The sequence below is a fragment of the Thalassophryne amazonica genome, chromosome 5 (assembly GCF_902500255.1).
Source record: "Thalassophryne amazonica chromosome 5, fThaAma1.1, whole genome shotgun sequence".
Taxonomy (NCBI): Eukaryota; Metazoa; Chordata; class Actinopteri; order Batrachoidiformes; family Batrachoididae; genus Thalassophryne; species Thalassophryne amazonica.
Window position 1 is genome coordinate 123,870,896 of NC_047107.1, and position 17,421 is coordinate 123,888,316.

Here is a 17,421-nt window from a genome sequence, read left to right on the forward strand (position 1 = left end):
CAACAAAATATGTTTTCAACACAGCCAGGAAGAGAAATTTAACAAGCTAGAAGTCACATGACCTAAAGACAGCAGATGACATGGAACTGTGAGAACATCAGGTGTTTAATGAACATAATTGCTGTATGACGCGCGGAGTCCAGGTCACGTGTTTGTGGTTTTAGAATTCTGTGTGTATGTTGTAGACAAACACTTACATGTTCGGGTTTCTCTTCAGGGCGTTGGTGATGTCTTTAACAACTCTTTGGACCAACACTTCCACTCTTCCTCGCGCTCCGCCATTTTTCCAACACTTAATGACGTCCCATAAACACACACCTTTTCCCAAAGCTAAAATACGAATATTCCGTCAAGCCGGAGGTCAGAAATGACCGCCCCGCTGCTCAGCGCCCTCTATAACAGCAGAAACATGCCAGAATTATTGGTCAGGAGAGCGCTAAATCCAAGAAAACACACACCGAGCGCGGCTACTCTACGCCGCTTATGACGTCATTATTGTCGCGTAAAGTATACGTCTCCGTCTTCTTCTTCTTTACGTCGGTACACCAATGCGTTAAGTGCTCTGTTGCCGCCTACAGACTGGAGTGTGAAACAGTGCGGACCAGGGCTGGATCCAGAGTGAAAATCTGACAGATGCATTTTTGCCCAATGATAAAATAAAAATCGTACGCGTCTTGTTATTCAATAATCTTCATTCTTTTATTCGTGTACAACATACACTGTCGCACTTCTTGTAATATTTATTATACTTCATGGACCATACTGAACACTTCTTATTTGTATATGATGTCCTAAAAACAACAACACTATAACAAAAATTGACTGTAAACAGGATCAAATTTATTGCCAAAATCTTTCAATTATACCTGAATCTATATATGATTTTTTTCAATTGATAAAATCAATAAAAAAATATGATTCTTAATAAAATATATTGAGATACAGACAGTTCACAGAAGACATTTCCAGTGATACCAATCAAAATTAGAAACAGTCCAGCAGGTAACAATATTCATCATGTCCATGACTAAATATACTAAACAAATACATCACAATTGTACATATCACAATTGTGATGTGTACAATTGTGATGTATTTGTTTTAGTATATTTAGATTTTGTTGTGATTTGGTACTTAGAGCCGATTAAATTGAAATTGAATTGAAATTGAACATTTTATTGAGTCTTACAGTAAATACATATGAAATTGGTCACTGGATCCTTAAACTTTGGACATAATAAACTCTACATGGTGGATCCTTGATCTCTGGACATACATAGGAATTGACAAAATCTGTAGTTTTTGTCAAAAGCATTTCCTTTCAGACATTATTGGCATAAATGCTTTCCATATATCTGAGCTGAGCTCTTAAAGCTGCTGTGCTTCACTTCAGGATGTAATTTGTAAAGAAATGCAGCACGTTTCATTTTGGGAGGAAAAAAGTTTTAGTCGATTGTAGTTTATGTCTGTATTACAACGTTTGGAAAGAGAGGTCATTTTATTTAAAGCGGCAATTCGTTTTGAAGTTATTCCGACTGGACTCTGTCTCAGCAGAGAGCCGCGCAGCGTTTGGAGCTGTGCAATGGAACGGAGGATGATTCTCGTTTCTTGACTGCAACAAGACAAGAGTCCCAGTTAGTGACTTTAATCCACAAAAAGTGACTCATGATATTTTATGGCTTTGAGAGGGGTTAAGAAGCGGACTTACCGCTTCTGAAGAGCAGCGAATCAAAGAACCACGAGCCATTGAATCAAAGCATTGCTTCAATGGTTCTTGTTCCAGAATGGTTCCAGAAATGGATTGATTACCAGGACCCGCTGCAGACCAAACCCTGAATATCCGGACTTTATTTGTACATCGTGTGACTCTGAAACTGGAAAAATCCATATAATTTACAGAATATAGGTTGACATGAAAACCATTGCAACTATTAAAACATCCACTATTGCTGTATTATCCATTGTGACTTTGTTATCTATCCACTTTTTCCCCGTCTGCATACATAGTAATGGTAAAAGCCACACTGGCAGAACCATTTATATACATAAATACACATGTATGCATTTGTTCTTGCAAGACAGTGCATGAGTGAATGTGATGTGCATGTGACTCCCATCGGCCCTTCCCGATCAGCCAACAGCATCCTACTCAAAGCCAAGAGACAACTTCTTTCAGGAAGGGCCGACCATCAAAACAACACGAAGAACATGTAAGAACGAAGAGACAAGTGGTGACAGCAACAACCTTGAAGTGATGAAAAGTATTATCCAAGGAGACAGGACCAAGGAGACGGGTCCCCAACAGTACAACATACCAGGACAAACAACCACACATGAACAAGCAGTGACAGCAACAGTCTGTTGTCTAGTAATGAGCATCCATAAGTCTTGATCTGCTTGAGAACACCCAAAACCGAATTGTGGTGACGATGACAAACACCTGACCATCCACACACAAAGACCCAGATGACAGCTGCAGTGGGGTAAAAAAGTATGTAGTCAGTCCCCGATTGTGCAAGTTCTCCTACTTAGAAAGATGAAAGAGGCTTGGTAATTTTCATCATAGGTACACTTCAACTGCGAGAGACAAAATGAGAAAAAAAAAAAAAATCCAGAAAATCACATTGTAGGATTTTAAAGAATTTATTTGTAAATTATGGTGGAAAATAAGTATTTGGTCAATAACAAAAGTTCAACTCAATACTTGTAACATAATCTTTGTTGGCAATGACAGAGGTCAAACGTTTTCCTGTAAGTCCAGGTTTGCACACACTGTAGCTGGTATTTTGGTCAAATTCAAATTCAAATTTATTAATTTATATAGCGCCAATTCACGACAAAATCGTCTCAAGGCGCTTCACAACATAAAAAACAATTAAAAATTTAACACACAATAAAAACAACCATAAAAGAAAGACAGCAGTAAAGAATAGAAGATTAAAAACACATCATAACACTAATGATAAAACAGGGAAATTAAATGAGTCTTTAAACGTGATTTAAAGGTCTCCACAGTGTCCGACTGCCGAATGTGTGCCGACAGATCATTCCACAGAGCTGGGGCACGATAGGAAAAGCTCTGTGACTGGCAGACTTTTTATTCATGGTCCTGGTCAATGGTCTATTCCTCCATGCAGATCTCCTCTAGAGCAGTGATGTTTTGGGGCTGTCGCTGGGCAACACGGACTTTCAACTCCCTCAACAATTTTTCTATGGGGTTGAGGTCTGGAGACTGGCTTGGCCACTCCAGGACCTTGAAATGCTTTTTACGGAGCCACTCCTTTGTTGCCCGAGTGGTGTGTTTGGGATCATTGTCATGCTGGAAGACCCAGCCATGTTGCATCTTCAATGCTCTCACTGATGGAAGGAGGTTTTGTCTTAAAATCTAACGATACATGGCCACGTTCATTCTTCCCTTAACACAGATCAGTGGTCCTATCCCCTTTGCAGAAAAACAGCCCCAAAGCATGACGTTTCCACCCCCATGCTTCACAGTAGATATGGTGTTCTTGGGATGCAACTCAGCATTCGTCTTCCTCAAAACATGACTAGTAGAGTTTTTACTAAAAAGTTCTATTTTGGTTTCATCTGACCACAGGATATTCTCCCAATCCTCTTCTGGATCATCCATATGCTCTCTGGCAAACTTCAGACGGGCCTGGACACGTACTGTCTTAAGCAGGGGGACACCCCTGGCACTGCAGGATTTGAGGTCCCTCTCTGCGTAATGTGTAGTCTTTGTTACTTTGGTCCCAGCTCTCTGCAGGTCATTCATCAGGTCCCTCCATGTAGTTCTGGGATTTTTGCTCACCATTCTCATGGTCATTTTGACCCCAAGGGATGAGATCTTGTGTGGAGCCCCAGATCGAGGGAGATTATCAATGGTCTTGTATGTCTTCCGTTTTCTTACAATTGCTCCCACAGTTGATTTATTCACACCACCTGCTTGACTATTGTAGATTCACTCTTCCCAGCCTGGTGCACATCTACAATTTTCTTCCTGGTGTCCTTCGACAGCTCTTTGGTCTTGGCCATGGTTGAGTTTGGAGTCTGACTGTTTGAGGCTGTGGACAGGTGTCTTTTATACAGATAATGAGTTCCAGCAGGTTCCATTAGTACAGGTAACAGGTGGAGGACAGAAGAGCTTCTTAAAGAAGAAGTTACAGGTCTGTGAGAGCCAGAAATCTTGCTTGTTTGTGGGTGACCAAATACTTATTTTCCACCATAATTTACAAATAAATTCTTTAAAAATCCTACAATGTGATTTCCTGGATTTTTTTTCTCATTTTGTCTCTCATAGTTGAAGTGTATGTTGTGAATGTGTAGGAACACGGACCCACAACAGGGGGCGCAAATGAACGGACAATGGAGAAAGTCAAATACAACACTTTACTGTTGTGAAAATGCACAACAAACACAACAGATCACAATAGAATGCAATGAAGTCAATTCACAGAATGTGTCATGTGGGCAGGCTCGAAGATAAGAGACGTCTGTCCAAAGTAGAACCGGAACCACACGATTTCCTCCGCCACCAAACCCCGGGAATACTGGAGCCGCCAAGTCCCGAACTCCCAGGTGGCCACTGCCTCCGCGTGTCGGATCTGGTACTGCTGCGAGGAACAAAAACAGTTAAATGTGGGTGCGTGTGCACCCAGTAATCCGCAAGGTGGGAAAAACACCTCCACCTCTCGTGGAAGAATATCTGTCAGTCAACGCACAAAAAGTAGCAAAGGGTTACTGTCACAAAATACAGTCAGCTGAGTACAATACCTTCTGGGTAGAGCGATATCTCAGCAAAGAGGTGGAGACGTTGTCCTGCTGATGTACCCCTGCTGATCCGGTGATTGGTAACAGCTGTTGCAGGTGATGCGTGACAGCTGTCACCCTGGCTGCTCCTGTGAGGCGGCTGCGCCCTCTGGTGCCTGGAGCCCGCACTCCAGACAGGGCGCCCTCTGGTGGTGGGCCAGCAGTACCTCCTCTTCTGGCGGCCCACACAACAGGACCCCCCCCCCTCAACGGGCGCCCTCCTGGCGCCCGACCAGGCTTGTCCGGGTGGCGGGCGGTAGAAATCGGCCAGGAGGGCCGGGTCCAGGATGAAGCTCCTCTTCACCCAGGAGCGTTCTTCGGGGCCGTACCCCTCCGAGTCCACCAATACTGGAAGCCCCGGCCCATCCTTCGGACATCCAAAAGCCGGCGCACAGTCCAAGCCGGCTCGCCATCAATGATCCGGGCAGGAGGTGGTGCCGGACCCGGAGTACAGAGGGGTGAGGTGTGATGGGGCTTGATCCGGGACACATGGAAAACGGGATGGATCCGCAGTGAGGCCGGAAGCTGAAGCCTCACTGCTGCTGGACTGATGACCTTAAGGATTTTAAACGGTCCGATATACCGTTCCTGCAACTTAGGGGAGACCACTTGGAGGGGAATGTCCTTAGTAGACAACCACACCTCCTGCCCTGGCCGATACGCAGGGGCCGGGGTCCGCCGACGGTCTGCATGGGCTTTTGCCCTCGTCCGGGCTTTCAGCAAAGCAGAACGGGCGGCACGCCACACCCGACGGCACTTCCGTAGGTGGGCCTGGACCGAGGGCACACCGACCTCTCCCTCAACCACCGGAAACAACGGGGCTGATACCCCAGACACACCTCAAAAGGGGAGAGGCCGGTGGCTGAAGACACCTGGCTGTTATGGGCATACTCGATCCAGGCCAAATGGGTACTCCAGGCCGCCGGTGTGCGCGGCTGTCACGCAACGCAGGGCCAGTTCTATCTCCTAATTGGCCCGTTCTGCTTGCCCGTTGGTCTGGGGATGATACCCGGACGAGAGGACTCACCGTGGCCCTGTCTGTGGGAATCCCATGCAGCCGGACGACGTGGTGGACCAGGAGGTCCGCTGTCTCCTGGGCCGTCGGGAGCTTCGGGAGGGCCACGAAGTGGGCCGCCTTGGAGAATCGGTCCACTATCGTGAGGATGGTGGTGTTGCCCTGGGACGGCGGGAGGCCCGTGACAAAATCCAGGCCGATGTGGGACCAGGGGCGATGAGGCACGGGCAGCGGCTGGAGCAGTCCCGAAGCCCTGCGATGATCAGCCTTGCCCCTGGCGCAGGTGGTGCAGGCCTGGATGTAATCCCGGACGTCGGCCTCTAGGACGCCCACCAGAAGCGCTGCCGGACAACTGCCACGGTTCTTCGCACCCCTGGATGACAGGAGAGCTTAGAGCCGTGACAGAAGTCCAGGACTGCAGCCCTGGCCTCTGGTGGGAAGTAGAGTCTGTTCTTCGGCCCAGTTCCGGGGTCCGGGCTTCGTGCCAGGGCCTCCCGGACGGTTCTCTCTACGTCCCAGGTGAGGGTGGCCACGATAGTGGACTCCGGGATGATGGGTTCCGGTGGATCCGACAACTCCGTTTTGACTTCATCTTCATGTACCCGGGACAAGGCATCCGATCTCTGGTTCTTGGTCCTGGGACGGTAGGTGATCCGGAAGTCAAAACGGCCGAAGAACAGTGACCAGCGGGCTTGCCTGGGGTTCAGCCACTTGGCGGTCCTGATATACTCCAGGTTCCAGTGGTCAGTGAAAACCGTGAATGGCACGGACGTTCCCAGGTAACACTGGAGTTGCATCAGGAAGGGCATCCGGTGTAGAACTTGTGCCAAATACCAATGCAGATCTGGCTGTATCCACTGTGACGACCCCGAACAAAAACAGGAGCAGCCGAATGAACAACAACAACAACATGTATGGGAGTGATAATTCTGTCATATATTAAGCTTTTCCTTCTGCTTCTGTCCACACCTTTTCAGTCACACAGGTTCACTGTTAAATTGTCTTTTTTATGAGTTTTTTGTTATTATTGAGTCTGTGTGCCAAATACGTTTTATATATATATATATATTCAGAACCTCCATGACCAGTAAAAGATCAAGGACCGTGACGTCGCCCGGTATGGCGGAGCCGGGGTCCCACCCTGGAGCCAGGCCTGGGGTTGGGGCTCGCGTGCGAGCGCCTGGTGGTCGGGCCTTAGCCCATGGGGCCCGGCCAGGCTCAGCCCGAAAGAGTGACGTGGGCCCGCCCTCCTGTGGTTCACCACCTGCAGAAGGGGCCATGGGGGTCAGGTGCAGAGAGGATTGGGTGGCGGGCGAGGGCGGGTGGCCCGGCGGCCCGGTCCATGCTCACATCCCCTGGCTGTTGGGACGTAGAATGTCACTTTGCTAGGGGGGAAGGAGCCTGAGCTTGTGCGGGAGGTTGAGAGATACCGACTAGAGATAGTCGGGCTCACCTTCACGCACAGCTTGGGCTCTGGTACCCAACTCCTGGAGAGGGGCTGGATGCTTCATTTTTCTGGTGTTGCCCATGGGGAGAGGCGGAGAGCTGGGGTTGCATTGCTTATTGCTCCCCAGCTCAGTCACCATGTGTTGGAGTTCACTCCGGTGAACGAGAGGGTCGCGTCCCTACGCCTTTGGGTCGGGGACAGGTCTCTCACCATTGTCTCGGCTTATGGGCCGAGCGGCAGTGCAGAGTACCCGACCTTCCTGGAGTCCCTGGGAGGAGTACTAGATAGCGCTCCGACTGGGGACTCCATTGTTCTCCTGGGGGATTTCAACGCCAACGTGGGCGGCGACAGTGAGACCTGGTGGGGGGGTGATCAGGAAGCACGGCCTCCCCGATCTGAACCCGAGTGATGTTCAGTTGTTGGACTTCTGTGCTAGTCACAGTTTGTCCATCACAAACACCATGTTCGAGCACAAGGGTGTCCATAAGTGCACGTGGCACCAGGACACCCTGAGCCGGAGGTCGATGATCGACTTGTAGTCGTATCATCTGACCTTCGGCCACGTGTCTCAGACACTCGAGTGAAGAGAGGGGCAGAGCTGTCGACTGATCACCACCTGTGGAGAGTTGGATCTGCTGGGAGGGTAGGAAGCCGGTCAGACCTGGCAGGCCCAAACGCATCATGAGGGTCTGCTGGGAACGACTGGTGGAACCCTCTGTCAGCGAGGTCTTCAACTCCCACCTCCGGGACAGCTTCGCCCAGATCCCGGAGGAGGTTGGAGACATGGAGTCCGAGTGGACCATGTTCTCCACCTCCATTGTCGATGCGGCTGCTCGTAGCTGTGGTCGCAAGGTCTCTGGTGCCTGTCGCGGTTGCAATCCCCGAACCCAGTGGTGGACACCGGAAGTAAGGGATGCCGTCAAGCTGAAGAAGGAGTCCTACTTATCTTTGTTGGTAGGTGGGACCCAGAGGCAGCTGACAGGTACCGGCAGGCCAAGCGTGCCGCAGCCCGTGCGGTCTCAGAAGCAAAAACTCGGGTCTGGGAGGAGTTCGGGGAGGCTATGGAGGAGGACTATCAGTCGGCCTCGAAGAGATTCTGGCAAACCGCCTCAGGAGGCAGAAGCAGCTCTCCACCAGCACTGTTTACGGTGCGGGTGGGGAGCTGTTGACCCTGACTGGGGATGTTGTCGGGCGGTGGAAGGAGTACTTCGAGGATCTCCTCAATCCCATCGTCACATCTTCTGAAGAGGAAGCAGAGACTGGGGACTCAGAAGCGGACTCATCCATTACCCAGGCCGAAGTCACCGAGGTGGTTAGAAAGCTCCTCGGTGGCAGGGCTCCTGGGTGGATGAAATCCGTCCTGAGTACCTTAAGTCTCTGGATGTTGTGGGGCTGTCTTGGCTGACACGCCTCTGCAACATCGCGTGGCGATCGGGGACAGTGCCTCTGGATTGGCAGACCGGGGTGGTGGTCCCTCTGTTTAAGAAGGGGGACCGGAGGGTGTGTTCCAACTATAGGGGGATCACACTCCTCAGCCTCCCCGGTAAGGTCTATTCCAGAGTACTGGAGAGGAGAATTTGACCGATAGTCGAACCTCGGATTCAGGAGGAGCAGTGTGGTTTTCGTCCTTGTCGCAGCACACTGGACCAGCTCTACACACTCCATCGGGTGCTCGAGGGTTCATGGAAGTTTGCCCCACCAGTCCACATGTGTTTTGTGGATCTGGAGAAGGCGTTTGATCGTGTCCCTCGGGGCACCCTGTGGGGAGTGCTCTGGGAGTACGGGGTCCGGGGTCCTTTGCTAAGGGCTATCCGGTCCCTGTATGACCGCAGCAGGAGCTTGGTTCGCATTGCCGGTAGTAAGTCAAACCTGTTTCCAGTGCACATTTGCCTCCACCAGGGCTGTCCTTTGTCACCGGTTCTGTTCATTATTTTTATGGACAGAATTTCTAGGCACAGCCAGGGTTTAGAGGGGGTCTGGTTTGGGAACCACAGAATCTCGTCTCTGCTGTTTGCGGATGATGTGGTTCTGTTGGCTTCATCAAATCAGGACCTTCAGCATGCACTGGGGTGGTTTGCAGCCGAGTGTGACGCGTCCGGGATGAAATCAGCACCTCCAAATCCGAGGCTATGGTTCTCGACCGGAAAAAGGTGCTTTGCCCTCTTCAAGTCAGTGGAGTGTCCTTGCCTCAAGTGGAGGAGTTTAAGTATCTCGGGGTCTTGTTCACGAGTGAGGGACGGATGGAGCGTGAGATCGATAGACAGATCGGTGCAGCGTCTGCAGTGATGCGGTCGCTGTATCGGACCGTCGTGGTGAAGAGAGAGCTGAGTAGGGGGGCAAAGCTCTCAATTTACTGATCGATCTACGCTCCAATCCTCACCTATGGTCATGAGATTTGGCTCATAACCGAAAGAACGAGATTGCGAGTACAAGCGGCCGAGATGAGTTTCCTCTGCAGGGTGGCTGGGCGCTCCCTTAGAGATAGGGTGAGGAGCTCGGTCACTCGGGAGGAGCTCGGAGTCGAGCTGCTACTCCTCCACATCGAAAGGTGTCAGTTGAGGTGGATCGGGTATCTTTTCCGGATGCCCCCTGGACACCTCGCTGGAGAGGTGTTCCGGGCACGTCCCACTGGGAGGAGGCCCTGGGGAAGACCCAGGACACACTGGAGGGACTACATCTCTCGGCTGGCTTGGGAACGCCTTGGGGTTTCCCCGGAGGAGCTGGGGGAGATGTGTGTGGATCGGGAGGTCTGGGCGGCTTTGCTTGAGTTGCTGCCCCCGCGACCCAACTCCGGATAAAGCGGAAGAAAATGGATGGATGGATATATATATATATATATATATATATAGGTTGTGACACTGACAGTGAGCCAGAAACTGCACCTGCACTTGATTGTTGCATATATATATATATATATATATATATATATATATTGTCACGTTAATAAATTATCTTTACAAAATCAAATGTTTCACTGCATTCATTGTTTATCCCCTAAAAAAAACAATAGGTTATATGCTGAGCGACTTTCATGGTATAATATGATTCAAATCAGAAAACCTGCAATAAATAAATTAAAATGTGTTTCCATCGCTGGATTTCTCTCAAGAGAACTGGCTGTAAAAGTGATGGTTTGTATTGAAGATAATCGTTACATTCAGAATCAGAATAGAATTGAATGCCAAATAAGTTCACACATACAAGGAATTTGATCTGGTGTTAATTGGTACGAAAACAGAAATGAAAAGAAAAACACTTCTATAAGAAGTAAAAGAGTCAAATATTCAAAACTATATTCACTGTTAAATAAATAAAACGTAATGGAATGGGACTGTGTGGAAACAGGTGATTGGAGTAGAGATGTATGTACCTTTCAGTGCAGGGATGCACAATCTGTGCTTTATGGTAGTGGGGGGGCAGAGTAAGTGGGGGTCTCTGGTGTTGTTTATGAGTCCAGCTGTGGATGGAAAGAAGCTGTTTTTGTGTCTTGAGGTTTTGGTCCTGATGGACTTCACCCTCCTGCCAGAGGGGAGGGTTACAAAAAGTTTGTGTTCTGGGTGAGAAGGAACGGCCACTATCTTCCTTGCTTGCCTCAGGGTCCTGGAGGTGTACAGGTCATGAAGGTATGGCAGACTGCAGTCGATCACCCTCTCACCTTCTCACCTTCTCTGCTGTGTGAATGATATGCTGCAGTCTGCTGGTGCTGTACTTCACTGCATCTACAACACCACACCAGATATTTGATTTTAACATTGAAAAGGCCTTCTGATATATATATATATATATATATATATATATATATATATATATATATATATATATATATATATATATATATATATATATTTTATTTATTTTTTTTTTTTTACCTTATGAAAAGCTGTTTCTAACAGGACTTTGACCTTGAAAATTTTTTCCAATGTAAAAATTTGTAGAATTGGAAACTAGTGTTGGCGGAGGTTTGCGCTCCATGACCACATTGCTCTAGTTTTTAAGAGCCATACTAAAATACGAAATGAACAAAATGGGGAGCGAAATGGGGCCTAAAATTATGGTGCATTTCATTACATGCACTCAATTATGACAAAATTAACTTTATATCACAGTTACTCTCACAAAATTGATGTAGCATGATAGAGTTTTATGGCTTTACAGTATGTATTTCATGAAATTAACATTTATTATCCCTGTTTCGTGGTTATTTACTCCCATTTCATAATTATCCCTCCACGTTTGCTCCATTTTGTGACATTTTGTCCATTTTGTATTTTAGTATAGCCACGTTTATATTATAATTATTGTTATTTTTTATTACTATTATTAGTTGTAATGTCCTCATGTGAAATGTCCGTGGCTAAAATGTTCTGCACTGCTGCGCTCCATTCTCCTTGTCAATCTGGAGTTTTATTGGGAAACGTATCCAGTGTAAAACCTTTGCCAAATCCAAATCAACATGGAACCCTGAACAAAAACCCAAATAAATCAGCAAACGTGAATTTTACCTTTGAAATTTATATACAAGCAAATATCTGAAACTTTGAGGATAATTTATCATTATTATCTTGTTCCTTCCTGTTCATGTAATTATTTGCTTGGCGGGAATCGACTTCTGTACTGTCAGGTTTCAGCCCTGATCTGGGTTATGATTTTGTTTTTTTTTTTCCCTTTCTGTTACCCAGCATTTGCCCTGGCCTTGGCCCCAGCATATTAGTGTTTTATTTATGTCACGTGTTCACTCTCTTTCTTTGCATCTTGCTTTTGTCCTTAGTTTTGTCCTTGGTTCATCATTTATTCTTTGTCTAGTTTTGCATTGCCAATTTGTATTACTTTTTCATACTGCAGTTCCATTCTTGTTCATCCAGTCTGTGTTTTCATTGTTTATCATTTGTTTCTTTTGCTGTGCACATTTCAGAATCATGAGAAACATTACACAAGTATTTCTAAAGCAGTTATTAAGTTCGTCACTGATTCTGGTGTAAACCAAAGTCAGATCAGCGGAGTAAACGCGTTCTGATAAAACACGTGTAATACCTGGATGTTACCGCTAGAAGGAAGCATGACACTGTCGGGAGTTTAGTGCGACGGAAGGAAAACAACACGGAGAGAAGAAGAAAAAAGAAGAGGAAGAGGAAAAATAGACTTAAAGTTCTTATAAAACGTCTGGCATTATAGATAATTATAGGTATCTGTTTTTATGTGTATCTTGTTGGAAATTAAAGTTCTTAAAACTTCTTAGAAAAAGAAGATGTAACTTTTAGGGGGCTTTAGTTTTTGTTCGTAAAGTTTCCTATTTTTTTTTTTCTTACTGCTCGCTTTTCCCGTCTTCTTTTTATTTTTTTCCCCTCAAACATATAGGTTTGTCGTGCACGCGCTTTGTTTTACCACTCGTTTATGTTGTTTGACTTGATGTTTTAGGGAATTGAACTATGCTGTCTGAAGTTCTCAGGTGCTGCTGATAGTTCCACAAAGCCATGGCCCACAGTGGAGTCAGTCCGGGTCCGGGTCCAGGTCCAGGTCCAGAAAGAAGGTCTTCCAGTCCCTTCTCAGCATCAGCCAGCTGTGCCAAGAGCCGGGAAGCAAAGAGAAGTACAAGTCTAAAGAAAGATCATTCCTTTTCACATTACAGCTGTTGCCAGCAGTGACGGAGGTCTTCACGGCAAACCAGAAAGTGTAACATCGGTAAAATTCCAAGGATCTGCTCGGAATCCCCTTGTGGACACATCTGGAAGCCTGACGGCTAACTCATTTAGGAACAGAATGTCTGCTGGGAGCACCAAGGAACGTGTTTCTAATTCAGGTTCTGTACAAGCTGCAGAGGAGCAGACAAGTCCTCTGTCTCAGGTAATTTAAGCAAAAGTTGAAGCAATGAATTTCACCTGCAGTGACCATGTTCACGTTAATTGAAGGTCCTGGAACAGTTGGACTTTACAGGTTTTCTTTTTCTTTTCTCTTTTTTTTTGTCATTTGAAAGGAAATGAGAAATATGAGCTCAAAGCCATCTTTAATTTGAGGGTGTTTACACACAAAACAGTTGAACTGTGTTGTCCCCCCCCATCCCACATCCTGTTTTTCCTTTTGAATGCTTTGTTGAACATCCTTTGCTGTCAGTGATGGCCTGGAACATAGATTTTTCTGTCGAGAGAGTAAAGCACAAACACTTTAATGTCTAAAATGCTGAAATTAAACAGTTGAATAGGTTTGAATTGTTCACACACATATGTAGAGTCACTGTGGTTTTGCTATTGAGCAGGAGAATTGTATAAATTTTAGACCATACAGTTATGTACATAAGTAATTGGGTAGTGACGCTGCAACGGTACTATACTGTTTGTGTTTTCTGAAATAATTATGGACTCAGAAACATTCATGTATCCATTCCCTGCCTTAACTAAGGAGAACTGGCTGAAAAATGTGTGATTTGTATTAATAATAATCATTACATTTAGTTTGTCTGAGTACTTGTGTTCCTCTGAAAATGAAGGGACTATGTATAAAATGGCCAGCATGTAATTGTCTAATTTTAATAACTATATCCATCACATGGTTATTGTGTACTCTTTTTCTGCTTCCTCTCTGAAGCCTGCTGGTAGGAAAGTAGAAAACCTCATGGATACCTCAAAGACTAAATCACCTTCCCGCATAAGAGTTCCTCAGAGGCAGAAATGCAAACTCAAACAAGCAAGTTCCGTTTGCAGCTACACCAAGCCTCAGACAGGTTGGTTAACTGTTTTATTCAATTGCAAACCGTATTCATTCTTGTATGAAATTTAATTATTTCTAAGTGAAAAACCGCTGCAGAAAATGGAGATGCATATATTGGTGTCATCATAACAAATGTGTTTTGTAAGTTATTTATGGGATGACTAAAACTGCTAGTGATTTCCTTTGTGTGTGTGTCTGCACAAAACAACACGCTGGACAGCAGTTTGGTGCAGAATCACCATGAATAAACACAAACAATGAATCCGTCATGGCATTTTAAATAACTTTATATGAAAATGAAGTAGACTTTGTAAATGACTTAACACAAGTATTGTTTAGTAACATGAAATGTTGAGTTGCTGAAAAGAATTTTTCAGTTTTTAGCTGAGCTAAGTGTATAGCCTCAGATATATATCTGTAAGACTACAATCATCTCTTAGATGTGAGTAAATGCTTTCAAGAGTCAGGCAGAAAATGCAAAATTTTAAATTTACTTGATGAAACCTGCATGATGGTGAAATCCAAAGATAAATGTTTAACGTGTGTCCTTCAAATTAATTTTTAAATGTTAAAATCCCATCCAATGTGTCCTTTAAACAAGCAGGTACGAGTGGAGTTGATGTCACAAATGGATTTTACTGTATTTTTCCACCTGATATTTACTTAACCTGTGTGTGTGTGTGTGTGTGTGTGTGTGTGTGTGTGTGTGTGTGTGTGTGTGTGTGTGTGTGTGTTTCCCAAAGCCATGAAGAAGAAGAAGAGGAAAATGGGAATGTACAGTCTTGTCCCAAAAAAGAAGACCAAAGTCCTTAAGCAGCAAGAGAAGGCAGGTCCATGCATTTGTCTATTCATCCTCCTCCTCCTACTGATGTCCCAAATGAATCTGGTCTGTATAGGATCTGTGTTTTAGTATGGCACTTTAAACTGAACATATGCTGGAGCGTGATAGGGTTTTAATCTACATTGATCCCAGAAAGCCCACAGAGGTTTTTAGCATCAACACAGCTGTATTCCCAACTCTTAAATATACAGTTTGACATCAGTATGGTTTGACGTCAGAATGCATGAGCTTGGTGGAAGAACCCCGTATTGATAAGTGATATTGATCGTGTCTGATGCATATGGTTCCGATGGATTGAAAAATTTGGAGCTGATTCTTAACTGGAACTGGTTCTTGATTCCCGTCCCTGTCTGTTGTCATGAGAGGGAGCATGTTTTGGACAGGAGCTGCAGTGCAGAGTCGCAGACTGCACTCAGGGGTGTAGCCAGATGGGGGCTGTTTGATTTGTCCTCATAAGATAATTGAAAATTGGTGTTCACTGTATAAAGATGTGAAAGAAGGAAACTCATTCTGGTCTGTTTTCTTCAAGGAGGCAGTATTGGACTTTTGTTGTTGATGATGATGATTCTTCTTCATTAGTATTTTTTTGTACATCATATTTGTGAAATACATGTATAAACAGACCTGTAGGTATCTCCAGTACCAGTTTGTTAATTCATTCAAAATTTTTCCTACTCCTGATGTACTATGGCAGAACAAGGGCTATCATTTTCTAAGCTTCTGTACAGGTCTCTGGTTTGTCTTTTACTGATGTGATATCTGCTTTGGACATCAGGTGTTCTGAAACAATGTCCCACAAATTTTACTGGTCATGTTTACATCTCCTGTTTTTTAATGACAGCTTTAGGAAGTGTTTTCATAATTAAATCAAATGTATTTATCCTTCAACACAACTACTTAACATGTTACCTTAAGGCCTAGTTCAAAAATAATAAAGCCAAAGTGTGACATAACCATCAAAATTTAAAAGTGGTCTTTTTTGTGAAATCATTTTAGGTATGGTTATATTTCATTATTTTTATTGGTCTCCATTCAGTCATTGCTAGAAATGATCAGTGCATATATATATATACTATAATATGCGAGAGCGTAACGCTTGTGACAACAGTTGGAGGTATCTTCTTTAGTCTGCAGAAGCCTGAAACAAAGAAATTCTGTCCATTAGTTCCTGGTGTTATTGAACAATTAATATAATTATTCTATTGAAAAAATGTATTACTGTGTGTTACTATGAAGCACAAACAAACAAACTGACAAAATACCAGGTTATTTCTTTAACATTCAACTTTAAATGATAATGCTAAATATCAGTGTCACACAAAATTGATGAATAAAGTGCTATTTTGGGGGTAAATTTTGTGCATATCTCTGGAACCGTGCAGGATGTTTCCATGAAATTTTCAGTATCTGTCAAAGAGACTATAGGCAACTCACAGACAAATCTGGATGGTGCTAAATAAAATAATGGCTTGTTCATGACAAATGCAATGCAAATCAGCAGTTAGGCTTCATTATTTTTGAACTAGGCCTTAAAGTACTATACACGAGTAACTGAAAACATAACAGCAGCTTTATGCAACTTTTCCTTCGGTGGGGTTCAGGGGCGCTGCTCTTCACAATTTACAAACATCTTCTGAGAATGTTGTATCTTGTAATACATTAACAGTTGATCGATATAATGTGATCTGTAAGTAGTCCCTGGTGCATACAGTGTCTCACAAGGGACAGACTTAATTTTGAATATGAATAGTACACAGACCCCATTATGATTTTTGTGGCACGACCTTTCATTCCCCAAAACTGTCCAGTGTGGCTGAACCAGTGCAGTTCTATAAAAATTAGCAATGGTAACTTATTGGAAGTATTTGGTTGCTTTTGTTGCTTCTGTCAGTAAGCTTAGGGAGGTAATTACTAATTTGCTTGGGGATCAATCAATCAATCAATCAATCAATTTTTTTATATAGCGCCAAATCACAACAAACAGTTACCCCAAGGCGCTTTATATTGTAAGGCAAGGCCATACAATAATTATGTAAAACCCCAATGGTCAAAACGACCCCCTGTGAGCAAGCACTTGGCTACAGTGGGAAGGAAAAACTCCCTTTTAACAGGAAGAAACCTCCAGCAGAACCAGGCTCAGGGAGGGGCAGTCTTCTGCTGGGACTGGTTGGGGCTGAGGGAGAGAACCAGGAAAAAGACATGCTGTGGAGGGGAGCAGAGATCGATCACTAATGATTAAATGCAGAGTGGTGCATACAGAGCAAAAAGAGAAAGAAACAGTGCATCATGGGAACCCCCCAGCAGTCTACGTCTATAGCAGCATAACTAAGGGATGGTTCAGGGTCACCTGATCCAGCCCTAACTATAAGCTTTAGCAAAAAGGAAAGTTTTAAGCCTAATCTTAAAAGTAGAGAGGGTGTCTGTCTCCCTGATCTGAATTGGGAGCTGATTCCACAGGAAAGGAGCCTGAAAGCTGAAGGTTCTGCCTCCCATTCTACTCTTACAAACCCTAGGAACTACAAGTAAGCCTGCAGTCTGAGAGCGAAGCGCTCTATTGGGGTGATATGGTACTATGAGGTCCCTAAGATAAGATGGGACCTGATTATT

At 44.9% G+C, this 17,421-nt stretch overlaps 1 protein-coding gene and 1 long non-coding RNA gene across 2 annotated transcripts in view; both read left to right on the forward strand.

Annotated features, from left to right (window-relative positions):
- Positions 1-12,343: 12,343 nt before the first annotated feature.
- Positions 12,344-12,782, forward strand: LOC117511257. Its single transcript, XR_004560920.1, has 2 exons — positions 12,344-12,453; positions 12,711-12,782. It is a non-coding gene; the product is annotated as an uncharacterized LOC117511257 (long non-coding RNA).
- Positions 12,783-12,877: 95 nt separating this feature from the next.
- The window catches only part of LOC117511255 (histone-lysine N-methyltransferase EHMT1-like), a 78,349-nt gene continuing 73,805 nt past the window's right edge, over positions 12,878-17,421 (forward strand). The window contains exons 1-3 of the mRNA XM_034171263.1: positions 12,878-13,112; positions 13,851-13,986; positions 14,717-14,799. Of these exons, the coding sequence (XP_034027154.1) occupies positions 13,029-13,112; positions 13,851-13,986; positions 14,717-14,799 (303 nt within the window). The 5' untranslated portion in view covers positions 12,878-13,028. The remainder of the gene's footprint in view (positions 13,113-13,850; positions 13,987-14,716; positions 14,800-17,421) is intronic.